Below are 25,461 nucleotides of genomic sequence, written 5' to 3' on the forward strand. Positions count from 1 at the left end.
TCCTTATATAAAAGCACAAATGCCTGCCAATGCCAGAATAGTGTCAGAATTTCTAAATAATTCTCACTCTGAAGGGAAAAAAAAGGGAATTCAGGGTGATGCACACTGTAGCTTTCTGCAAGTATGAAGAGAAACAGGACGACGACCCATCAACATGGCATTATAAATCTGAAAAGATTAAAGTGGCATTAACAAACGGAGAGATTACTGTCTACCGTCTGTCTGAATCAAACGTGTACCAGTTTGTGAGCGCGTGTGGGCATTTTACTGCATTGTGTGAACCTGTCGGATTTATTCCCGATGGCTTTTAACCGACTAGAGGTAGAAGTGAGAGGGGATAGAAAAACAGAGGGAGGCTGGGGAAAAAACTGCTTGAAAAACACTTTGAAGGAGCTTTTGTGAAAGAGAGACTGGAAATGTGGAGATGGAAACAAGAGGCGTCTCGTAATTCTAGAAGCTTTTTTGGCCCAAACTCAGACCTCAGACCAGTTACCTGGTTACACATGCAGCTTAATAGAAAAAAAAAGGAAAAAACTCAGAGCGCCTCGACACTCATGACCCTGATTGATGGAGGCAGTCAGCTGATTGGTCTGTGTGCCTCTTATCGTTTAATAAGAATTTAAACCAACTGAAAGAAATTGCCATAACAAAAAGTACTGTATCTAATTAGCGTGCTTAGAAAACTACTGTTGTAGCAAGTCAAAGGAACAAACCTTTAAGTCCCACTCTGATCATCTTTTGATCCATCTGGCACAAAGTAAGCCTGCCCTCATTTCCCATCATCCCTTTGTTTACACTTCCTCCCGCCAACTTACAGCCCCTCACAACCTTAAACTAACACAAGCGGTGCAACAAAAATGGCGTGCAATAATGGAGCTATAAAGCTGATCAGTTTTGAGCCAGATACCAGCTCAGACGAGGAAAACAAAGACGAGTGCAAGTGGATGCATCAGAATGGAGCAGAGCAGGGAGCTGGTGGCCTGCCGATTATCGAGCTTATAAAAACAACTACAAGCTTTTTCAAATTGCATTTTCATCTGCTCCTGATTCACAACAATTTGAATAAAAGAATACTTTTTTAACTTAATTTCCTTTATATATGTCCTCCGTCATGAGAAAGATGCTACAAGAAAAAAAAAATATTAAAAAAAACAAAAACATAAATTTGATTGGAGTGGATCTTTAATGGGAAAACAGCACTTTAACATGACATTGCAATCTAATACTTACAATATGTAACAAAAAATGACAATATGTTTACCCTTGTACCAATCTTATTTTCTGCATAAATAGAAAAGGAAAAGCAGCTGTTACTAGAAAATTCTTGCTGTATTAAATAAATTGAAGTAAAAAGAAAAAATTTAATTAGAACGGGAATTTTTCCTTAAAGTTGAGGTGGGATGAACACATTTTCTACAACACAAAAGACCGAGCAAATGACTAAAGGCTCCGCTCTGCCTTTTTCTTTTGGCGTTAGCTGTCAGTGTTGCTATGGAAAGACGGATGAAAGCAGAAATGCAGGTCCTTCATGTGAAGCTAGCTGATATGTGTGGCTAATGACCTCGATGAAGTCTAGTCATGCGGTCATGATAGAGTATACCCTGTATCAGGTAAAGGGGACAACTTTTCCAGTGTCACGATCTGCCTCTACTGGATTTACAACAACAGTCTTCAGTATCAACACTCAAAGAAAACAGCAGATATTTAGATTTTTTACAGCCTTTTATAACTACTACATTTCAAATCATTCATTATCCATGGGATCCAAATAAAAAAATCCATGATAGTTACTGAACTAATTGACTACTGACAGAAAAATACTGACCAAAAATCTGACTTTTCTTTTTATTGAAGTTCAACAATATCATTTTGAAAAACGAAGAAAACAAAAAGCCAGCATAACCACTTAATAAATGTTTTTTGTGCGTCTCCCCGCCCTGGACCCGGGGACCCGGGGAAGACCCAGGACATGTTAGAGAGACCATGTCTCTCGGCTGGCCTGGGAACGCCTCAGGGTTCCCCCAGAGGAGCTGGAGGGAGTGGCCGGGGTGAGGGAAGTCTGGGCATCTCTGCTTAGACTGCTGCCCCCGCGACCCGGTCCTGGATAAGCGGAGGTAGATGGATGGAGGGAAGATGGATGAAGATTTTCCACTAGAGACGTTTTTTAAGTCAAAATACGTATATTATGTTTGGATTAGAGAAAAACAAAACCGTATCTTACACTCATAATTCATTGATGTGGTTTTGTACCGGTTTCTTGTTTATTTATGTTCACAAATGACTTTTTTGGACTATTGTCTCTTGTTTTTCAATTAAATTAGCATTTTCTTTTATTTACATAAACGAATGATTGTAAAAAAAATATATCATTTTAAATAATAATAATAACAATAATACAAAAATAACTTTCCTGTTTTTACAGGACACCACTACAGTTTTTTGCTTTCTTAGAAATGTTTTGCTTGCTTTAGATTAAAATTAAAAAAAAAAGTTTTCAACCAACAGATTTACAAAGACTTCTTCTCGAAGGCCGTCCTTACGACAAACAATGCAGGCAGACATCACTAATTCATGTTATGTGTTAGGTGTATTTTGTATATTTGAATTATTTATGAATAATTTTAAAAGGTCGCTCTTAAGTGGTTCAACAAAAAGACTGGTTTTCACTTAAACAAAGAGGTAAAATGTTTTATCTGAAATATATAAGAAATAAGTGAATACCGGTATGTAGAAAAGCATAAAGCTCTAAAACATTTAATACTGTGGTATCTGATGAAAAACTAACAAAAAACCCCGTAAGACAACCGTCTTTATGGGGAGTCTCTGCTCTTACAGAGGCAAAATGGAAACAGAAAAGGAAGGAAAGCCTAACTAGTTACAGTCAGTATTTTGGCTGCTTCAAAACACAAGGTCGATTTATTAGCATTTAGCAATGAGAGAATTTGTCAGGCTGTCTGTCAGCTGCTCTGAAACTTGTCAAGCAGTCCTTGAGCTGAATGATTAAACACCCTAGCACATTCTAAAGTAATAGTTGGCTGAGTTAGGAACAAAAGTGAAAATACTGGAACTTTTACTTCTTCTTACTGTACCTCTCAAAAAGCCTTTTCTTTCTGATATTAACCTGTAATGAAAAGAACGTGAAAGGTCTGCCAGCCAGGGAATGAAATGTCTGCTTTGCAGGATCAAATACACCAAGCCTTTGTAGATAAATGAAGTGTCTCGGCTAAGGGAGCTGTGAAGTGATAGGTCAGCCAATTAGAAGTGATACCAGTGGTGTTAAAAACACAAGTAAATTGAAGACTTATTGCATTATTAAAAGTCATGAGGTGTAAAATAAAAGATCAAGTAGAGGAAGTCAATGAGGATAACCGTATAGACCTTTGAAAAGCCACTGTTGAGGAATAAAAGGTATATGGTTTTGGTTAAGCCAGCTTTGCACCTCATAACCCACTGTATGAAGTATAGTGTCAACATCAGACAGTCAACCTTTTCTTTTTTTATTCAATTAGAATTCTTTTATTCTGATTTTCTACCCAAACATTTGCAAAAAAATAAAATAAAATTCATTCATCTTCCTTTTTCATTCACTCATCTTTTTCCATTTGTTCCCTTTCGGGGTCACGGGGTTGCCGGAGCCTATCCACTTATGGGAGAAGGCAAGGGACGCCCTGAACAGGTCGCCAGTCTATCGCAGGGTCACACATATCACACACCCATGCATACTCACATTCACACATATGGACAATTTAGAGTTGCCAATTAACCTATGAAGCATGTTTTTGGATGGTGTGAGGAAACCGGAGACCCCGGAGAGAACCCACGCATGCACAGGGAGAACATGCAAACTCCACACAGAAAGGTCCCCCATTGATGTTCTGTTTCAGGTCCCCCAGCCAGGACTTGAACCGGGGGCCTTTTTGCTGTGAGGCAAGAGCGCTAACCACTTCGCCACCGTGCAGCCATAAAATAAAATAAAATATATATATAAAATAAATATTCAGTTTGCCAACATCTGTGCTACAGGGGGAAACACAGCAATATACTGTATGTACTGTCAGATGAAAATAATTGTTGTGTCAGTTAAAAGCCTGTTTCTTCCCTTAATGGACATTTCCATCAGTGGGGGATCAATCTCTAAATATATTGTAATCTTAATACACGATAGGGAAACAAAATAAAAATAAGTGCAACCATGCAGGACAATCAATGGCAACAATGGAACACAACAAACTATGAGCCATGCTACGCAGAAGCAGAATTGAACTTCAAGCATAGCAGATAGATGTCTCAGTGAGTACTGACATGTGACATGGACTGTAGTCATCTATATTATTCATCTGTGTTATTGTGAAGCATAAATATCTATCTATCTAACTAACTAATATATTATATGCACTTTCTTCTTCCATTATTAAATAAAGATAAACTACAAAACTTCTAAAATTGACTAGAATTGAAACACAAAATAATGAACACATATTTTGGGTTAAATAGAAATATAAAGGAATTGGGGAAGGAGAAAAGTCTTAAAACAGAAAAAGAGAGAACAGGAGCAACAAAGAGAATAACAGCAACTGAATAACTGACATAGGCTAACATCTATCTTTAAGATTAATGGCAACTCTTTAAAAGAGAGATTAGGAGTGAAAATGACAAATGGGCTGTATTAGAATTACAGAAACCTTTGCAAAACCTATAAATTACATAAAAGAAAGTAGACAGGATTAAAAATTAGCAGTCTATATGGTTAGACATAGGATTCATATTTACTTTAGACAAATACGGCAGAAATGATTTACATTCAAATGTAAGCTAGATACAGGACTTTCAGATAAAAGTGTCAATTGCAGATAACTATCAGAAGTTTTAGGCTATTGCAAATCAGCTGCTTGCTTCAGGCATGTACGAAAATAACACTAATGTACAAAAATGTGCTTGTTTTCATGTAACACAGAAGCCAACTAGCAAACGCACACAAACATTGAAGGGTCAGTGGATAAAGTCCATTCCCTCGGGAGTCTGACATTTACACGGTATTGTGGTTGGTACTCGAGGATATGAGCTGAATCTGTTAAAGGGGAGCAAAGAACACCAAAGGCAGAAGAAACAAAGAGTCTGAGACTTGAAAAAAACACAAATCCATGTCAAATGCATGTGCGGCAGGAGTTTTTCTGCATTTCAGATTGGGAAAATGGAAGCATATATAAACATGGCTGCTGGTGTCCTTTGCATTTTCAAAATCAAAGTGCAAAAAAAGACTAAATCTTAAGATTCTTGGGAAAAAGTTTGTTTGATTTTATTAATTCCAACATCTGGTTTAGTCATTAACTAATAATGAACTTCCAGTTCAGTGCAAACTCTGAGAAAATGCCCGCTTCTTCAAGTTACATGTTCTTCTGTTTTGATTGGCTGGTGGGAGACATCAGAAAATCTACAGACACAAATGCATTTTACATGCAGAGAGTGTAAATATAAAGTGATGGAAACTAGAAATAAATATAACCTGAGTAAATAAAACCTGTTTATTTTTTATCCCTGGATCAAATAAAATCTATTCAACGACCAACAACTTTGTTTAAACTGCAGGCGATTTAAGTTTGCAGAACAGCAAGTGAATGGGATGCTAACATGCTGTAAAAGTAACATGCCAGAACTGATCCACGTAATTTCTGTAGAGGAGTGTGCCTGTGCTGGACAGTATTTGAACTGTTGAAAGTAGCCAGATGGTTGGTCACACACATCTGCAACCTATCATTGTTGGTCAATATACAAAGAAGAAAGGTGACAGAGTAACATTTCTGTATTCACTTGAGTTGAAAAATATGTGCTTCTCTTGATTTCTTTCCCCATAATATTTGCCCTTAAAGAAATGTATATAATACAAGCCCACAGCGGCTTCATTGCCTCCTGTTGCTAACAGCAGAGAAAATTGACTCTCAGGATATAAAAATGTCAGAGTTAATTAGCGTTACAGTAAGGACTTGAGGCTTCAAAACAATCACCCACATATCAGTGGATATTGTCTCTCCGGCTCCCGAATAATTAATATAGTTCATATTTTCTGTCTGTGCATCGGTCCTTTAGCACAGACAAAGTGTTTTAAAGTGGTTGAAACTTCATCCACTTTAGGCAGATTTTAGTTTTTACTGCAGGTTGTTTATTTTTCAATCTCATCAGTGCAGCAAACATGGTTGTTACATGTATTCATGTCATTTTTGTGATATTTGTAAATATGTTTTAATATTTTAATTTATAATGGCCCTTGACCTGTGGAGTTGATTATTTTGTTAAATTTCGTTGTCTTTTCATGCATGACACTTGTTAAGTCCAGTGTGAAATCTCAAGAGGGTCTTTCAGGTCAAATTAAGATATTAATAAATAAACAGTTTCTATTGGCGAGTTGCGCTTAATGATAAATGCTGAGGTGATAAAACCCTAGAGGAGGGCTGGAGGATTTTTACCTGAAGCTAGATCTTTACAAACAGTAAATTCCTGTTTTTTTCTACAACTTGTTTTGTTTACAAGTAATTAATTATTTTTTAGTGACAAGGCTAAAGCGCCTGGGAGGATAAACAGACCATTGACCAAGAGGCAATGCTTGAGGTGAGCTGCTATCAAAATTACAGCCTAACACAGCCAGGCCTGGAGTATTTACTTGGGTAACACTATCTGGCTGGAGGGATGGACGCAGAGCAGAAAGAAGGGAAAAATTTGATATACTGAGGACCCATGGGGGGAATCGGACCCCTTTGATATTTAATTCAACCAAAATTCCCTAAGAGAGAAACAGATGAGATCTCTGAGAATCTATTGGGCAGAGCTTCAATATTTTAATGAGATGGTAAATTAAAATATTTTTCTACTAAGTGACCTGGAAACCTTACAGTTTTTAAGAAGACAAACAAAAGAAATAATATGAATTAGGCTATATTACATTTTGACAAATAAAAAAATGTTTAAAATTAAGACAAATTTAGATAAAAATCTGACAACCTGTTGAAAAAAAGATTACATACTATTTATTCATTTTTATTTTACCGAGAAGTCCCCTTGAGATAAAATACCTGTATCCAGAGAGCTGACATGTTATCTCTAAAGGGAGGATGTGCGATTGGAGAACCAGTGCTAAAGTATTGTGACTGCCCACTTGACTACAGCAGGAAAAGCGTAGCTGTCGCATAGAAAAGCAACAGCTGCTAATCATTTCATCATGGCAACAATAGCAACTAATTCATGAAAGCCTAAGTTGAGGCTTTCAGAGCATTACATATGGCAAATCACTGACAGAAGTGGGTGCACTTTTGGCTGGTTTTAAGATATCTTAACATTTTAGTTTTCTGATCACACACAAAGCATTTTCAGGTGCACAAGATTCAAAATAAACAGTTATTGTAGACAAAGCAGCTGTTGGGCAGTTCATTTCAATGTTGCTGCCAAAGATGAAAAGCTATTAAAGAGGTGAATAAAGAGAAACAGAAGTTTCAATGTAGAGGTTAAAAATGTCATGTAACTGGTTCCTCTCTGAACCTGCGATGTTGCATTTTTTTGTATTTTAAGTTCTGAGAGATTCAAAGCAAACATGTCAACTGACATGTCAAGTGTTTTTATAAACTCCGTTTCTAAAGGACCAAACTTATCTCATTGTTAATACTGTTTTATTTATTTATTTATTTAGCTAAAGGTAAGATGTGTGAGGCACACAACATTTTTTTTTCCATTTAGCACTACATCTTTAAGGGATATCTTATTTTCAAATGTTTTCACCAAAGCCTTTACTTTCTCAGTGTCTAAAAAAATATGAAATATTGTGGTCCTATCACCTTATGTTTGTCACTAAGAAAAAACCCTCTAAATGTATAAAATTTATATAAGGTTAGAGTACACATCTTGTATCATAGTAGGTAAAGCAACGAAGTAATCTTGCAGTTGTTAATTTTGTTAGACAACAGTCTCTCATCTACATGATTTTTGGATATTTAATAGGTAGATTTGAAGAACCAGAACTACGAAAATAAGAAAAACTACACAAAATTATTCAAAACCAGGTTTTTCAAACAGGCTTACCTACCAGCTATCAGACCACAGTCTGCAGCCCACTTTCAGAGAGTCATGCAAGATGTATGAGAGAGTTGGTGAGTGGATGCACGAGTCTGTCCTCGTTATGCCATCAAAAGATTTTGGTGACTGCCGCAAGGCTGCAACATCAGCACTCACAGACGGGCTTCCACTCCAATTAATATTTCCCTGGCTGAAAGAGGGTCTGCTGGTTCTTTCTCAATCAAGATTGCAAGAAGGTAAGCAAGGAAAGAGAAGTAAAGAAATTTCTAATGAAGGCTTGGTCAAGAACAAGAAAAAAAGGTGCAGACAGATAGTGGTTCCTTTTGTTGACTCAAAAATGCATTTATTTTTAAAACCACATCTATCTGAAGGAAACAATGCTATTTATTAGAATGAAAAAGTTTCTACCTAATAAAGGTAGAAAACTACTATATACAGTACAGACCTAAAGTTTGGACACACCTGCCCAAAAATATCACCAGCAAAGCCCCCCCACACCATCACACCTCCTCCTCCATGCTTCACAGTGGGAACCAGGCATGTAGAGTCCATCCGTTCACCTTTTCTGCGTCGCAAAAAGACACGGTGGTTGGAACCAAAAATCTCCAATTTGGACTCATCAGACCAAAGCACAGATTTCCACTGGTCTAATGTCCATTCCTTGTGTTCTTTAGCCCAAACAAGTCTCTTCTGCTTGTTGCATTTCTTTAGCAGTGGTTTCCTAGCAGATATTCTACCATGAAGGCCTGATTCACACAGTCTCATTTTAACACTTGTTGTAGAGATGTGTCTGCTGCTAGAACTCCATGTGCCATTGACAGGTCTCCAATCTGAGCTGCTGTTAACCTGCCATTTCTGAGGCTGGTGGCTCGGATGAACTTATCCTCCGCAGCAGAGGTGACTTGGTCTTCCTTTCTTGGGGCGGTCCGCCTGTAAGCCAGTTTCTTTGTAGCGCTTGATGGTTTTTGTGACTGCACTTGGGGACACTTTCAAAGTTTTCCCAATTTATCAGACTGACTGACCTTCATTTCTTAAAGTAATGATGGCCACTCGTTTTACTGTACTTAGCTGCTTTTTTGTTGCCATCATACAAATTCTGAGTCTATTCAGTAGGACTATCAGCTGTGTATCCACCTGATTTCTGCACAACACAAGTGATGGTCCCAACCCCATTTAAAATGCAAGAAATCACACTTATTAAACCTGACAGGGCACACCTGTGAAGTTAAAAACATTTCACTTCACAGTGAAGTGAAGCTCATCAAGAGAATGCCAAGAGTGTGTAAAGCAGTAATCAAATCAAAAGGTGGCTACTATGAAGAACCTACAATGTGACATATTCTCAGTTGCTTCACACTTTTTTGTCAAGTATATAATTCCACATGTCTTAATTCATATATTTGATGCCTTCAGTGTGACTCTACAATTCCCATGGTCATGAAAATAAAGAAAATTCTTTGAATGAGAAGGTGTGTCCAAACTTTTGGTGTAAATTTGTAAATTTGGCAAGTTTAGTACATTCCGTATAGGTGACATGACACAAAGGAGATTGACTGACAATGGTCTACAGTCCTTTAGAATGCAAAATACAATGACCCCCCCCCCCCCCCCCCCCAAAAAAAAAAAGATAGGTAAATTTAAAAGGCATGCAAAATTTTACCAAAATCAATCAGCAAAACAGAAAGGCCTCAGAAGGTGAACCGCATTATATTGAGGAAATGGTATACACCATTTTTAGAATCACATTTTATCTTAGCTTTTTGTTCCAATGAAAATTTTTTAGCAAAACTGTCTAAAATCCATCCATCCATCTTCCTCCGCATATCCAGGACCGGGCCGTGGGGGAATTAATTAATACGTTATTTATCCCACAATGGGGAAATTCTTCTCCACATTTTGACCCATTCCTTGGGGAGAGCGGTGAGCTGCAGACTAGCCGCGCTCGGGGGGGCAACAGCTGGCTGGGGAAAGCGCCCTTCGGTTGTTGGACGACCTGCTCTACCGCCTGAGCTAAACTAAGCAGTCTAAGCAAAGATGCCCAGACTTCCCTCTCCCCCGCCACTTCCTCCAGCTCCTCTGGGAGGACCCTGAGGCGTTCCCAGGCCAGAATAGAGACGTAGTCTCTTCAGTGTGTCCTGAGTCTTACCCGGGGCCTCCATCCACTGGGACATGCCCAGAACACCTCTCCAGGGAGGCATCCAGGAGGCATCTAGACTAGATGCCCGAGCCACCTCAACTGGCTCCTTTCGATGTGGAAGAGAGTGGATCTACTACGAGCTCTCCGTGGGTGACCAAGCTTCACCCTCTCTCTAAGGGAGCGCCAGCCACCCTACGGAGGAAGCTCAGTTCAGACACTTGTATTCAGGACCTCGTTCTTTCGGTTATCACCCAGAGCTCAAGATCAACTGGTAAAATGAGAGCTTTGCTTGTTGGCTCAGCTCTCTCTGCAAAACTTTGTTATAAATGGTCATTTAAATACTAAAAACAATGGAACAAAAAACATTATAAATTGTCACTTTTAAAGCATTTTATATGTTCCCATTTACTCTTTATGAGCACATGTAGGCTTTGATGTGACTTTGTAATTAATTCAGAGCTGTTGTGCATCTTTTTTTAGTCACAAGTATAGGCTTTACATCCAATATACCTAAACATATGTAATAAGGCACAGCACACTCTCGAAAGTCTAAGTACCTATTAAAGCAGAAGAACAGAAGATCTGCAATCAGCACAGCTTCAAAGAGCAGATATTGAATAAAATTCAACAGTCCAGAAGACCAGCAGCTTCCATTTTTCATTCATTGAAGGCGTCTGGAGTGTGTGATAGGGGTCTTAAATCATGCTGCCTACCCAAACTGAGTGGTAAGGGGCCATGGACCAGTGCAAGACTGGTAACCAATGACCCATAGGTCATTACGAATGAGATCAAAAGTTAGTGCACGGAGAGGTCCCCAAAGAAAAACAACCATCTGGACTGTAATACACCAAACCAGCTTTTATCTCCAAATGCCCAAACGTAACGTAATGACAGAGGTCATTTCATATTCACTTAATAACAGATTGCAAATAAAAATGGGAAAATGCCAGAAAAGTACTAAACTTCAGATCAAAAATTAATGAAACCTTATCATTTTTAAAGTTTGGACCGAATGGAAGAAACGTTTGACTCACCATCCTACAGGGGGTTACACTTTTGCTAGAAAAAAGGTTCTAAGAATAACTTTTAAACAACAAAAAAACATTTAAAAAAATCTCGTGACCACCATTGCGGATAAATAGTCCTGAGAAAACATTTTAGACTGTTTGGTAATCAAAACTAGACTATTAACACATGAATAACCCCTTATAACCTAAGCTTAAAAAGCTTAATGTAATGCTATTTTTTAAGATTCTAACCTGTATTTTTATTTGTATTTTATGTTATTTGTTTTAGCATTTTATATGTATAGTTACTGCACACCTTTTATGTATCAATTTCTGTTTTTATAGTCTTGTTATTTAGACCTCAAGTCCCCAATATAATTATTCAATTCTTTTTACTATATACAATAAGCACTTTCTCCCTTCTAATTTTCCTTAAAGATTTTTTGACCATGGCGGTGTATACGGAACATGCATAGTTTTAGTGTTCACTGTTTACTTTTAATACAAAATCCACAATAGTAACAAAATAAATTAACAAGTTTCACCTTTATTAGGTCAGCATCAACAGCAAAACCAGTATTTAACAAAACTTTGAAATAAAAAAATAGATAGTCTAATTTAATACACTTTGTATCTAGCTAATACGTTACCATTCAACAGGGGTGGAGTCATTGAGTGCACATTCAGTGCAGTATTTTTTCTCTTTTTCAAAGGGGAAAAATTGTTTTATGTAGAACAGCTACATATACTTTACATACAGCTTTACCATATACAGTACACTGTGTAAATGTTTATACACAACTTCATTGGCAAATATTCCCTGTTCTCTAATTTTATCTGTACGTAAAAGTTCCTATCACTGCACTTTAAGCAATTTTACTTTTTTTAAATAAATATACATTTTCCATTTTACTACCACTTCAGCTTGGTTCAACGCAATACAGACTAATCAACAATTTAATTTCTAAAATATTTATAGAATGTATATTAGATTTTCTGAGCTATATAGATATATGCTGTATGGAAACCTTGAAACAAATAAATTGCATTCGATTTTTTTCCTTTTATATTTGTGCACCTTCAAACCAATAAAGGCCATCTGAAATAACAGAACAGAAGTTGTAACAATTTCACATTTTATATTAGTTTTACTTGGCATATTTTGTTCCCCTGTTGAGGTGACTTTAAAGAACAGATTATATGAATTCCACCAACAGTTACACAATACTACATTCCAAAAGGCAAAAAGAGGGCATAAAACAAGGTTTGCTGTGCATGCCCTCTATCACTTCTCATACAATATATGGCAGGTACCTGTATAGAAACAGCGGGAACACACACGACTTTGAGAAATCTGATCTGTCCTTAGGCACAAATACAGAGTAACGTAATGAGAGCTGCATGATAAAAACTTTATTGGGACGTGCGAAAATATTTGGTTCAATCGATTATAAATCAACCTGGGACATTTATTAGCCAAAAATAATTGTTATATTGTTTTATTCTAATCAAATAAAGGGGGAAAAACAAATCAAAAGTGTTCTGTAAGTGGCTGTAAAAATGTTAATCTTCTGAATGTACCATATTTTCTGGAGTATAAGTCACATTTTGTTTTCATAGATTCACCAGGAGTGTGACTTGTACTCAGTAGCGACATATTTGTAATTTTTTAAAACATTATAAAAATAATAATCACAAATTATATATATGTTATTTTTCCACTAACAACCTCCTTAGCAGTTGTTTCCCTACAAAAAACCGCTTGATGGCACTGTAGGAGCATGTATCTGTACTTGCTGCTGACAGCAAAGCAGAAGAAGTGCTGTCCAAAACAAACATGGAGGAGAATTTGATCATTCTCCTCCTGAATGTTATGATTTTCTATTTTACATCTAAATATTATTATTATTGCTTTTATTTTTTCTCTCTTTCGACTAACGTGGGACAGCAAGTCATCAAAGCGGGTCACAGACAGAAGAACAGCTAAATACACCATTATTCAGAGGTAGCTCCTGCAATATAGAACGTAATGATCGTCTTAAGAAAAAAAAAGAAAAGACCTACAGATAGAGAACTGATTATCCGTGCCTTTTGTAGAGTTCTTCAGAATAAATAAACTTCATCTCTCAACCTCATCCTGATCTTCCGTTCCGTGCATTATAAACGAGATATGCAGTCAAAGCCTCCTTGTAGTGATTAAGCTAAAAACGTTAGACAGTAGCTTCTCAATGGTAGCGTCTAGTTTATGAACACATTTTTGGACGAGCATTGAACATTAAAAATGATTCGTGTCAAGAGGCAGCAGACGTGTTCACACCAAACAAATCGCAGCGTTATGCTGGGCTTGGCCAATTTGTTTATAAATGTTGGACTTTTCTCTTATAAAAGTGCAACTTAACTGCGTAGTGACTTACATATGTGTTTTTTTTCTTTATTTTGCGTTTTTTGGCTCCTGCGACTTATACTCCAGAAAATATGGTATAAAGGAAAATCTCAATATCGTCACAAAACCATGACTTTTCTGAAAATTATTTACGTAAATAAAAGAAAAACAATACATCTTTAGCAGCACATCTCATGTATGATCTTTACAATCAACTATACATTTTTTCTTTTTACCATAGAGTTTGTTCCGTCTATTCCTACTAGCAAATTCTAATTTTACCCTATATTTTTCCCAAAGCAGTTTTCATAAATGCATTTTTGTTTTTATTGTTGTTCATATCAACCGTACAGAGATAAATAAAAATAAAAAAAACTACAGATTAAGTTTCTAAGACTTTTCTGATCCTCTGAGAAGTAAAACCCACCCCAAGCTAGCAGAACTTAATAAATTGGGGTTACTATTTTCAGTGGCTAAATTGGTAAGTGGGTACAAAAGCAGCACTAAAAAAAAAAAAAAAATTTCACAAAAAACAGCACCCTCAATAAATAAATATTAAATAAAAATTAAATAAACATCAATAAATCTTTCTATTTTTTCCAGTAATGCTGTAGATAATATTATGCCTAATGTTTGTGTCTCAAAGATGTCGGTTTACAAGATTCAAAAGTGAGAAGTTCAAACTTCAAATCAGAATCCTTAAAATAAATTTAAAGGAACAACATCAGTTTGGTGGCCAAATATCTTACACTTTAAAATACGTAAAATTTTGTCCATTACAGTTTAAATTTACAATTCTTTTATACTATATTTTCTTGAAAAGTTAACACTCCCTAAAGAATAAACTATCCCTCATGAAGAATAAACTATTATCCTTTGTCAAATGTTTTGTCAAGACAGTATTCATAACCATCAATACTGCCTTTTATAGAGTTTTCTTATAGATGTTATAGGTTTCTTTCCGATTTCAACTATTAACATTGGCAACTTCACGATCTGTAGAAATTAAGTAGTATGGCCCCTGATGTAATTTCTATGCAATACATTTAGAGAAGAAAAAACTTTCTCAATTTCCCTTCAAAGCAACTTTGGCTGTACACGGCCTACCATCTATTAGCAACATTAGTAGGCATGATCATTTTGAAGTTTTGAAGTTTAATACTCATGTTAAACTTTAAAAGAGAGTGTACAATTAAGACCACATAACCTTGGATTATAAAACACACTTAAGAAGCAAGGAAGACATCCAGTTAAAGGTTGATCAAAATCACAGTAAAAAATAAGAAGAGTGAAGCAGCATTGTCACATTTTTGTTAAAACGGTTGAAGTTAAACAAGTGCTTTGTAAATCTTTTAAGATCTGTTATTTTTACTTTCACCACTTTTCTTGACCTGGATTTCAGCATAAAATGAAAAAAAACTTGAACATTAGTCTATAATATTTGGAATACAGGGAAAAACACAGATGTGTCCAGCTTTCCTTTTGTAAGAAAAAACATTTTCGGCAATCCCAGTTTAGCTGCTACTTAAGCAGGACATCTTTTTAATTTTTAGAATTCCAGTTCAATCCTCATGAGTAATTCCTTTAAATGGAGCATGACTTTGCCCTCTTCCTAGGTTTATGCTCCCCAAAGTCTCTGTCATCAGCAGCACAATGGCTGAAAGAGCACATAGTCTGTGACAGCCTGCGCATTCCCAGTCGAAAAACGCTATTTGACAGGCTGTAGATGACGCAATTGCAAAAACTGTTGCTAATAGCCAGCCAGGTGGTAATAAAGGAAAGCGCAGGTATATTTAAGACATGTGAGCTTTCCAAAAGAAAGTAGATTATGTATGGTAGCCAAAGGATGTAGAAAACACTAGTGATTCGAAAAAGCACCATGGCATAGCGCCGATCGGGTCCATGCCCTCCTTGATGCCCACCTCCATTTCCTTCTTCAGCCTCCATTTCTTGGCTTGGGAAGCGTGCTCGTCGTTCACTAATCTCTCTGTTGTGTTGTTGGCAAATACGAAAGATGTGATAATAAGTGAAACAGACTACAAGTGCAGCAGGTGCATAAAGCAAGCACACCACAAACCCTGTAAATAGGGCAGAGGTTGGCCAAAAGTGAGCACACCACTCAAAAATGTCCCCATGATATCCTGGCTTACCCCAACCAAAGAAGGAGGGCAGGAAAACCATGCTTGAGTAGACCCAGATAAGGGCAATGCAGCCTCTTAACCTGCATGGTGTCACCAGCTGGTTGTAGGATAGTGGTTTGGTTATGGCCAAATAACGGTCCACACTAATGCAGGCTAGACATGCCATTGATACACTCTTTAGGACAGAGATAACATAGCTAAAAACCTGGCATGTAATTGGTTCTTGTACACCTGCTGGGTAGTGAAGTAAAGACAAGGTGGGAACAAGGCAACTGAGTCCCACCAGCAGGTCAGCATAGGCCATGGTCTGGATGAAATAGCTAGTGGTATAGTGGTGCAGGAGAGGGGCACAGTGAAAAACAAAAATCACTGTCAGATTTCCTGCAATGATGAGAACAGTCAGGAGTACAATGACAACAGTCTCCAGAATGCAAGCGTCCAGGCCTTCCCTCAGCCCCCAGCCTAAGGGGCATGAGTGGTTGGATGTCCTGCCGGAAAAGAGGTCTCCGCGGCTGCTGTTTGCTGTCAGAATCTGCTCGGATGTCAGTTCAGACTGGTTCATTGTGGCTGCAAACCTGATAGTGTTGTTGTGTATAATCCTTAAAGAAGCAGTAGAGAAACTGAACAACTGCAAGTCTCCTCTTGGTTTTTTTTCCCCCAAGGTTTGCAGCCAGCCTCAGTTCTCAAAGCTGAGCATTCTCCCAAACACACTCAAGCCTGTTCTTGCTTTACTCTTACATCGCTGGCTCCCAATCAAATGATCATTGACTGGAGGAAATTGATAAAACCTCAGGGAGGGTAGGACAACCATTTCAGCTCTATTTTCCAATCAAACATGCTTAGAGGAAAAAGTGGATGGATAGCGTCTGGGGTTGTGGGGAAAAAAGTGTTATTCCTTCAGTGAACCAAAAGTGGTAAAGCTTTAGTGCTGTTGCCAGTATCTATCCCAAAGGTGAGTATCCCTGCTGCTTTGCCTCCCTGTGTGAGGCCTCATCGCATGATTTTAATGAGAGTTGCCACCAGGAGGTAGAGGATATAAGCTTAGAAGATGTGAGAAAGGAGGCCACAAAAGGTTAAAGCTTTAAGCAAAAACCAGTGCTCTTCTTTCTTGACAAATAAACACGATGGATGAAGCAGTATATTTCTGAAGTTGTAGACATGAAGAGATGCATTTTGAGAGAGAGCTAATGCTCGAAAAGCATTTTAGACCACCCAAAAAGTGTCTGTAGATATGCTATTAAATACAGTTTACATTTTTTTTATTAAATCCATCAATTCACCTTTTTGGGTTGCCAATTTGTTTTTTGTGTAGTCGGGGTTTATGATTTTTGTAGTCCTCTGGTCAGTGTCGGGATCCCATGTATTCCCAGCTATTGTCTGAATCAAAACACAGACACTGACTAGAACAACAAGAAGATCTCCACAAGAGATAATGTCACAGTCCTCTCAACACTCATGGCAACGAGAGAAAATAAAAATGTAGGATCCTTTAGTTTGACAATTAAAAAATGTCTTGGTAAATCCTTTGGATGAAGTGGTCTTGTATTCCGGCGAAGATCTCTAAATTGGTCTCAGCCTTAGGGAGAAGATTTTGCAAAAAAGAAAAGGAAGTTTTAATAATCAGCTGTAGATGAAAGGATGAAAAATCAGGGTTGCATCCAAGCAGGTGAAAAGAATCTCCAGGAGAAATGTGAGGCCAGCTGATAAACTCAGTGCTCCACTCACTCCAACTTTCCGGCAATCCTGGCAATTCCGGCAAACAATTTAGGAGCTTGAAAATAACAACAAAAAAGCAATCAATCCAATCATTTTTAGTTTTGTTGTCTCTTGTGACATTCTGAAGATCTAGCAAAGGTTTGTGTGGTTCAATATTTTTTTCTCAGGTGTTTTGATGCCGTCTTACATTTTATAACTTGTTCTTTTCATGTTTTTCAAGTTTTAAGCAGGTGGAATCATACATTCTTCCCCACTTCAATGTCTTACTCCGACATAACACTAGCAACTTAAAAACACTGGAATCCACTGGAGCATCATAAAGAAGAGATCAGGTCCCACTTACAAGCAGCATCCTTTGAACAGAGCCCATTTTACCATAGACAAAAATGGCAGTCCATGTTCTCAGTAAATAAATCCTTAGATCCTGGCATGGGTGGCTCATGCAGGACAATGCAATATGTCCGAAGCAGCGTGTGAGGGTAAAAATATATAAACATATAGTAATGACTTCACTGATGGAAGTGAGAAAAATCTGCAGCGAGGGAAGGACGGGACGAAGAGTCCCTCAGCCCTGGTGCAGAGAGAAGCGATGCTGTGCCTGGCTTGCACTTCCCTCCCACCCTCCCTTCCTCGCCACACTGTCTCTTTAGCTTGCACACTCAAGTCTTTCTCTCTCTTTTTTTGCACATACACACACCGACACATAAACCCTCCTTCTTTTTTTCATTGATTGTCCTGCCTCTTCTCCTCCCAGCTGCACCTGAGGCACCCTGGCACTTTATCCTGTCTCTTAAACCTTTTTTTTCCCACCAGAAGCAAATTTGGAAACGTACCATACTTCTCATATATCACTTGTCTCTCTCAATATCACATCATTTTGTAAATTTTGTTACTTTAAAAACAGATTCCTCCCAGCTTTTTCTTTCTTTGCTTTACTCTCATCTCCATATATTTCCATCTATTGCACAAACGCACAACCATATCAGCAAAAAATAATTAATTTAGTGAATACAAAATTAGTCACTCTTTTGGCAAAGGAGAGAAAGAATTATCCTTCTATAAATCTACCATCAAGTAGCTTTACTTAATGTATTCTTTATTCAACAGCTTGGCACAGTTATGTCACCTTGGTTACAGTTGCCAGGCTTTTTAGCCAGTTGGGAGCACCCTCTGACCAGCAAATGATAAAAGGGATATTGTGACAGATAATTGGCAACAAAGATGGGTGGAAAACATTTAACCAATGTTAAGGTCTGAGGATCTTATTAAATTCCAAAAAATATTACAAAACTACATTTCACTAAACCATTTTACCTGCATATTTGTCTAATATTACAACTTATTACCACAGTATATGCTAATGCATAAAAATTCTCACCAAAAATGAAAGGAAAAAGTTACAGTAATGTAGCTTGAGTTTGAAATAATTGAGATCATAATGTTATTCAAAAGGTTTATAATATTGGACAGATGTCATAATAGTTGGATCTTCTTTTAGATCCATTTTTCCTGGGTTTTTTTTGTACAGAAACCATTTAGAAATGCATTAGCCAAAAAGACTGTTGAAATTAAACAGATGGGTGTCCTCCCATTTACATTTTCCTCTTTGCTTAGGTTTTACATGTTGTTACTATGAACCTTCGAGAACTTTTTTTTAATGATATAAGAAAATTAAAAATACCAAGTGACAAAAGAAAGTACACTTTAAGTGGACAGTTCAGCTGTCGTCATCAAAGAGCTAGTCAATGGAGATCACTCAGCAGAGTTTTTCACCTTTAGTGTTAGGCCCACTGATGAAAAACATGACCAGAAGGCCACCGTTAATAATTCATTCTGGTTCAAAACAAAGCCAGCGGGGCCTCTTGGAAACAAAGGTGGAGGCTGATTCACCTTTCACAGCTTCACAGTGTCCCACCCCCTTCTGCCCCTGGGCTCCTGTTGATTTCAGGTTCGCAAGTAATGTGTCAGCTTAAACACTGTTTACTTTTGTATTAAATGGTGGGTTTAAAGCGGACTGAAAGTACAACAAATGGTCAGAGTATTATCCCTCTTGGTAAAGTAACTTTAAGATAAAAAGGTGATTGATTGGTCAATACTATCTCTTTAAAGGAAGAAAGTGCTCAGTTAATCAGTAGGAAAAAAAAAACAATAAACATTGGACTCGAAGAAATTTTATGAAGTAAGAAAAAGCTACTTAAAAGTTCACCTTATGGCTAAAAAAGGTTATCAATCCATCCTCAATGCAAACCAACTTTTGCACCATTTGTCTAGAAACTAACAGTAGGCCAATGATCCAAAGTTGTCCAAACGCCAATTGTCACACCAAAGCTCTAAAAGGGAGTAAACAAACTGATCAAATGGCAAGCAAAAAAAAAAAAAAAAAAAAAAAAAAAAAAAATCACATTTCTCCATATGAATAGGAAATGTAACTGACAAGACTCTCTCACTAATCAAGTGCAGATGTAATTGCAGAGGATGAGCGGTAAGGTTATACTGTAGTTGTATGACATTAGTCATATCGCTACCACCACCTATGTTTTTTCAGTGTTGCAGGAGTATATCTTAAAAAACTCTGGGTACCATAGGTCATCTCCATCCCTGCAGCGCCAACCAACCAACAATAACATCCCAGCACCAAGGCCATAGGTTCTGTCTCCTCAATGGAAGACATGTTGAGAGGATCGGGTGCCAGTGCTTTAGCTGTGAGACTGAAGCTGGTAGAGTGACTGATCAAAGTAGAATCCACTTACTGCACTGCCAAAGTAAAATGTCCACAGGACCATTTTAAAGTTCCTCATATTTTATTTCCACAAAAAAACAATTCAGTTCAATCCCATTGACAAATCCTGTTTGTTATGTCCATCTTTTATATTTAGCTCTGAACTGAAAAATCCTGAAAATGGCTAACACAGCTTTCCACCCATGTTACCATCTTTTAAAACAAAGCACTACATTTGCATGTTAGTTACAATAGTAACACTGTATCTTTAAGTGGGATATTTGCTAAGAAGGAAAATATCCTCCTAAACCAAGATTTAAATTTTACAATTAAAAGGCAAATATATGAAAACAATTGTGTACATGCTGGTGTGGAAGACCAAAAGAACTCATAACCCAAACTAATCTCTAGTACAAATTAAAAAACTGCTACATTGGAGTTCAGAGGTTTTCCATTTTCAAAAAAATCTTAAGAGTGCTAAAAGGACACAACTTCCAAGAAACACCAAGGGTTATAGGGTCTTTTGGGTTATTTGTGCAACCAAACCAGAGGTGGTTGGCGTCTAAACTTTGTGCTAGACCATGGCTCTTCTTTCTTGATTCACAGACACCTTCACAAATGATTTTGTTGGTCCCTTCTTTATAGAAACTCCTTGATACCAAGAAACCTGAGCACCCGGTGTATAGACTGCCCCAGAAAGCCCCTCCATCCTACTTCTATTGACTCACAGTGGCCCCTCTAACCATTTTCTCTGGATACCACAAGCGATACAAATTTTGTGTAGTTTTGAGTTTTTATGGAGCCTACACATTTCTGACGTAGATGCTGTTGGTAAATGGAAACTGGAAATGGTTTTAGCATTATAAAGGATACTCACAGAAGTATGAGTGACAGGTGTGCAGTGAATAGAGCCATTTTGTTAGGAGAAAAGAATGGTAGCCGTTGTGTGGCAAGGCACATTTTTATGTTTGAATAACACACTTAAGGTAGCAGATGACATTATGAGTAGCAATCTTTTTAGTAGCATTAGTCTTTCCAAACCAATGTCTTTTTCATGTTGTGTCACATACATAGTAGGAGCGTTTATTAGAAAAAAAAAAAAAAAAACAATGTAGAATTCTGTGGGTCACATAATACACTGGTTGGTACTGGGCCCATTTAAAGTCTGTTTCACAGCTCTGTTTTTGATGACTGGGGTGGATATGACATCGTTAAACATGATTCCTTCCAGAAATTGGGTAAAATATGAGAAACGTGCCTATGTGTTGCAGGAAAACATCTACTATCTAGATTCAATAATTTGACTGTTAACGATCAGTGGAAGTAGCATGTTTCATAAAAAGTGAAATCTGGCAACTTTACTGACTAACTGAACATAAAAATCCCTCAAAGACAGCCCCCTCATTGCAACTGTCTTGAATATTAAATGTAATCTCAGAGGCAAAAACAAGGTTTTGGATTTAGACTGTAAGCGTAATAACTTCCATCATGAAGTGGGGTCATCTCACATTGTGGAGGAAAGAGTACCAAGCTACCTGGTTTTTAACCGAGTAAACCACACTCCACGGTAGTTATTTTTGTTTTAATTGGCAAGCTTTAATCACTAGAAATAGCAAGTGTTACTATGAGGCTTGTTAGCATGCCAGTTAAGCCCACATTGCCAAGGAGAGTTTAGAGAAGAGTTCAGCAGTGCAGATTTAGAAGACAATGTTCACAATTATAAAAATCATCGGAATACCAAATTTCCCCACAACTTCCAATTTGCATGTTTGATGCAAATAAAGTTTAAGCACTAGAAAATCTGAAATAGAGTAATCATATCCTATAATAAATATGCCCTTATTCTGGCTGAGCTGATAAAAGATCATGTCTATCAGGCAGTCATTTAGGGTGAGTCCTTTCTGGTAATTAATGTCAGTGTAGTCAACAAAACACACTAATGCATGTAGGTTCAGTTAGCATTACTTTTTAGATTCTTGCAGTGACCCCATTATCATTTGAAAATCATGTCAACAAATAATGCATAGAGACAGATCCTTACCTCTGTGCCCATTCTGCCTTGGTTTCTAAGAAAGGTTGAGTTTTGGAAAGGAAAGACTGGAAAAAGCTGTTAAAGTTTTTCATTTAAGTCCCTGAATGGAGCGTGGCAGCACACCTTGAGCTTGTTCAGCTTGAGGGATATGTAAAGGTTGTTCAAATGTCAGTAGAAACTACGTAACTCAAAAACATCTGTAAAAAAGCTTAGAAAGTGCTTGAAGATTAAATGTCTCAGCTGTCCTAAGGCTACATAGTGTGGGAAAGAGTGCATATTTGTTATTCTACATAGAGCAATTAAAGATGAGAGTAGTATAACTGAAACTGTAGGAATAATTCAGGTATTTTCCATTCCTGCTATTCTTCTGAGGAAGACAAAGATCACTCTACCCTAGTACTGAATTTCTAGTGATACATGACACTGAAATAAAGTACAGATACCCATACCATAACAATGGCAATCTCGATACTCAGAATTGAATTGATGCTGCCACAAACAGACAATAGACATTATTCAGCTGTACAGTGCCTTACATTTGCCATTTCCCATTTACGCTCCTCACTCCATTTTCTCTCAGCTCTATTCATTTGATGTAGCTATAAATATCTCAGCCTAGCAGCCAATCAATACCATTACTACTCCAGGAAGACAAAAGATGTAGGTGTGGTGAAGACACACCCACATATTCACTATTTTGTCACACATGAGAAGCAGAGAAGGGGCCTCAAAGTGGGCTCAGAGAATGAGCTCTGCAACAGGAAAAAAAAATTTTTTATCACAGGCAAAAATGATAAAACCGAGGCTGACAATATAAGAATAATAGTGAAACGTCTAGAGGATAAAAGACAAATGTTTTTTATAATTTTTCCATTTTCTTTTTCTTCTTTGTTCACTCTGCATCTCTTTCTATGCCTGTTTTTTCACTGAGTAAAATAAATAGTTGAACCCACTGTTATTGTAATTGTTTCAATGCAAAGATTTCTGACTGTTCTTGTGTTCATATAAACCCCTCCTTGCCGTTTATTTATTTATTTTGTTTTAGTTTTTCCTTATGGAGAAGGGGGGTTTAAGGGCAGGGTTGCCCAGTTTAGTTTAGTCCATTTAGTTTTATTTAGCTTGGTTAAGCAATCGGCTATTGTATTTTATAACAGATTTTTTGTTTTGTACCTGTGTGTAGCCTGTTGAGACAACTGTGATATATTGGGCTATATAAAATAAATTGGATTGAATTAAATTGAAATTTAATTGTTGGAATTGAATAGAATAAAAATAGAATTGAACAGAATAGAATCTACTTTATTAATCCCAAGAGAGTAACAGCAGCCAAGCAATAAACATTATGGCAGAGGGTAATGGTGAATGTAATATCACAGAATCAGTCAAGCATGACAAACACGATAACCTAAGAAGAAATGATACATTAAAGGGAATTCAAAGCTGCATCCACCACAGTCAAGGGAAAGCTTGTGTTTGTGTGTGTACATTATATATATTTACAAACATAGTTGTAATCTTTACTGTCATAATTGCTTAGAATTTAAGATGTTTTAATATCAAAACCCAGTAAAATTGGGTTCTAGCTCAAAATCAGAATATATCATTCAACAGTAGATTGGAGAAAACTGCATCCAAAATGTTGAACTTGCAACCCAACCAAAAAGTGGCGTCCTGCTGGTTCCCTCACCTCGAGGGGAACCTGGTTGCAAAAAAAGATGGCGCCTAGACATCATCAAAATTCAACAAGATTTCAGAATTATAGCACCTTTTGTCAAAACTTTGTAAAGTGAAAAAAGGTTCAGTGTGCAACATGAGCGTCAAACGGGGCAAAAACAAAAAGGGATATTAACAAAAGTGTTCAGATATGTAAAACTATTACATTAGAGCTTTAGCTACAGTGTTTACATTCCTTCACAACCGTAACTTTTCAACCCTTAACGCGATCAATGGGGAGGGGGGACGAAGCGTTTTCCGATCGAAATAGGAAGGGGGGGGACAAGACGCGAACTTCCGTTTCCGTTGTTTTTCATATGTGTGTCTCACTCAAATCATCATTTGATCTATTTTAAAAGCATTCCCAGAGATCTTTTAATTATTATTATACCAAGGTCCAGGTGAATACTTGATTCTGATTGGCTTCTGGGTGTGCATTAAAAAGTGGTAACCACACGCCCCAAAAAGAGGTTCCGGTCACCCATCTTAAATCTTGTGTATCACTGCGTTGGTTTCTTTAAAACAACCTTTAGCTACATCATCTGGACAAAAACAAGCGGTAAGAGGTGAACTTTCTCTCTGAACTCATGCTTTATATAACCCATTAGGACAATCAGCATGCATATATATATATTAGGCCTGCACAATATACCGCAAATTTATCGTTATCGCGACATTAAGCTGTGCGATATGCATACTGCAAAAGACGGCGAAAATCGCAATAAATGTTTACCTTAAATGTGCTAAAACAATCTCATGGCAGCTTGAAATATTGAACAAATGAAATAAATCCCTTTTATGCATTTAACCAATCGGAAGGACCCGTTTACGTTGTTGATCAATCAGAGGAGCCCTTTTATGTTTGATGTTTGCCTCCTACGTCGACGAGGGTCAGTTGGAGTATAATTTTTAAACTGTTGCAGTGAAATGGAAATTATGTTTTTGGTTGTTTTGCAATTTTTTATATACCGCAAATTATATCGTTATCGCAATATTAATCACCAATATCGCATATCGCAAGTTTTTCTCATATCGTGCAGCCCTAATATATATATATATTTATATAACATGACAAGGCCCCGCACCACATAACAAATAGTCCGCTTTTTGTGAAAAAAAAGCTATCCACATCGGGGGGGAAAAACAAGAATTAAGGCCTAAAAACTGGTTTGTATTTATTTCTCCTTTGTAAGTGACCAAGGTATAAGCCAGTTAATTGCCTTCGAAGTATGCATTATTACTTTTTAACACACTTCGGGCTTCCAGGGCGTGCGTTAAAAAGTGATAATGCACACTTCATCTGTCATTAACCCTTACTTAAACCATTTTTAGCCAAAATTTAAAAAAAACTGAAATTAGTGGGAGGTAGGTCATCCAAAATTTGCCTCAGAGTTGTAGGCAGAACTGTTGGCACCCCCATTTTCCATCATCTATCTGTTTACAGTCTAGCTTACAGCCCCTTAAACCCCAATATAACAGTGCAACAAAACTGGTAAGCAATATTGGAGCTATCCAGCCGCACAGTTTTAAGCCAGATACCAGTTTGGACCAGAAA

General features: G+C 37.3%; 2 protein-coding genes across 3 annotated transcripts in view; both read right to left on the reverse strand.

Annotated features, from left to right (window-relative positions):
• Nucleotides 1-25,461, reverse strand: part of rabgap1l (RAB GTPase activating protein 1-like) — a 94,261-nt gene that overhangs the window by 42,808 nt on the left and 25,992 nt on the right. The window lies entirely within an intron of this gene.
• gpr52 (G protein-coupled receptor 52) lies at nt 12,338-19,834 on the reverse strand. Its single transcript, XM_011474034.4, has one exon. It carries the CDS (start codon nt 16,286-16,288, stop codon nt 15,170-15,172), a length of 1,119 nt encoding a protein of 372 aa, XP_011472336.1. The 5' UTR covers nt 16,289-19,834; the 3' UTR covers nt 12,338-15,169.

Source organism: Oryzias latipes, chromosome 4 (assembly GCF_053564925.1).
Source record: "Oryzias latipes strain Hd-rR chromosome 4, Olatipes_Hd-rR_3.1".
NCBI classification, from domain to species: domain Eukaryota; kingdom Metazoa; phylum Chordata; class Actinopteri; order Beloniformes; family Adrianichthyidae; genus Oryzias; species Oryzias latipes.

What these genes read in the sequence shown, in the direction of transcription:
- gpr52 (XM_011474034.4), bottom strand. Translation starts at nt 16,288, where the DNA reads ATGAACCAGTCTGAACTGACATCCGAGCAGATTCTGACAGCAAACAGC.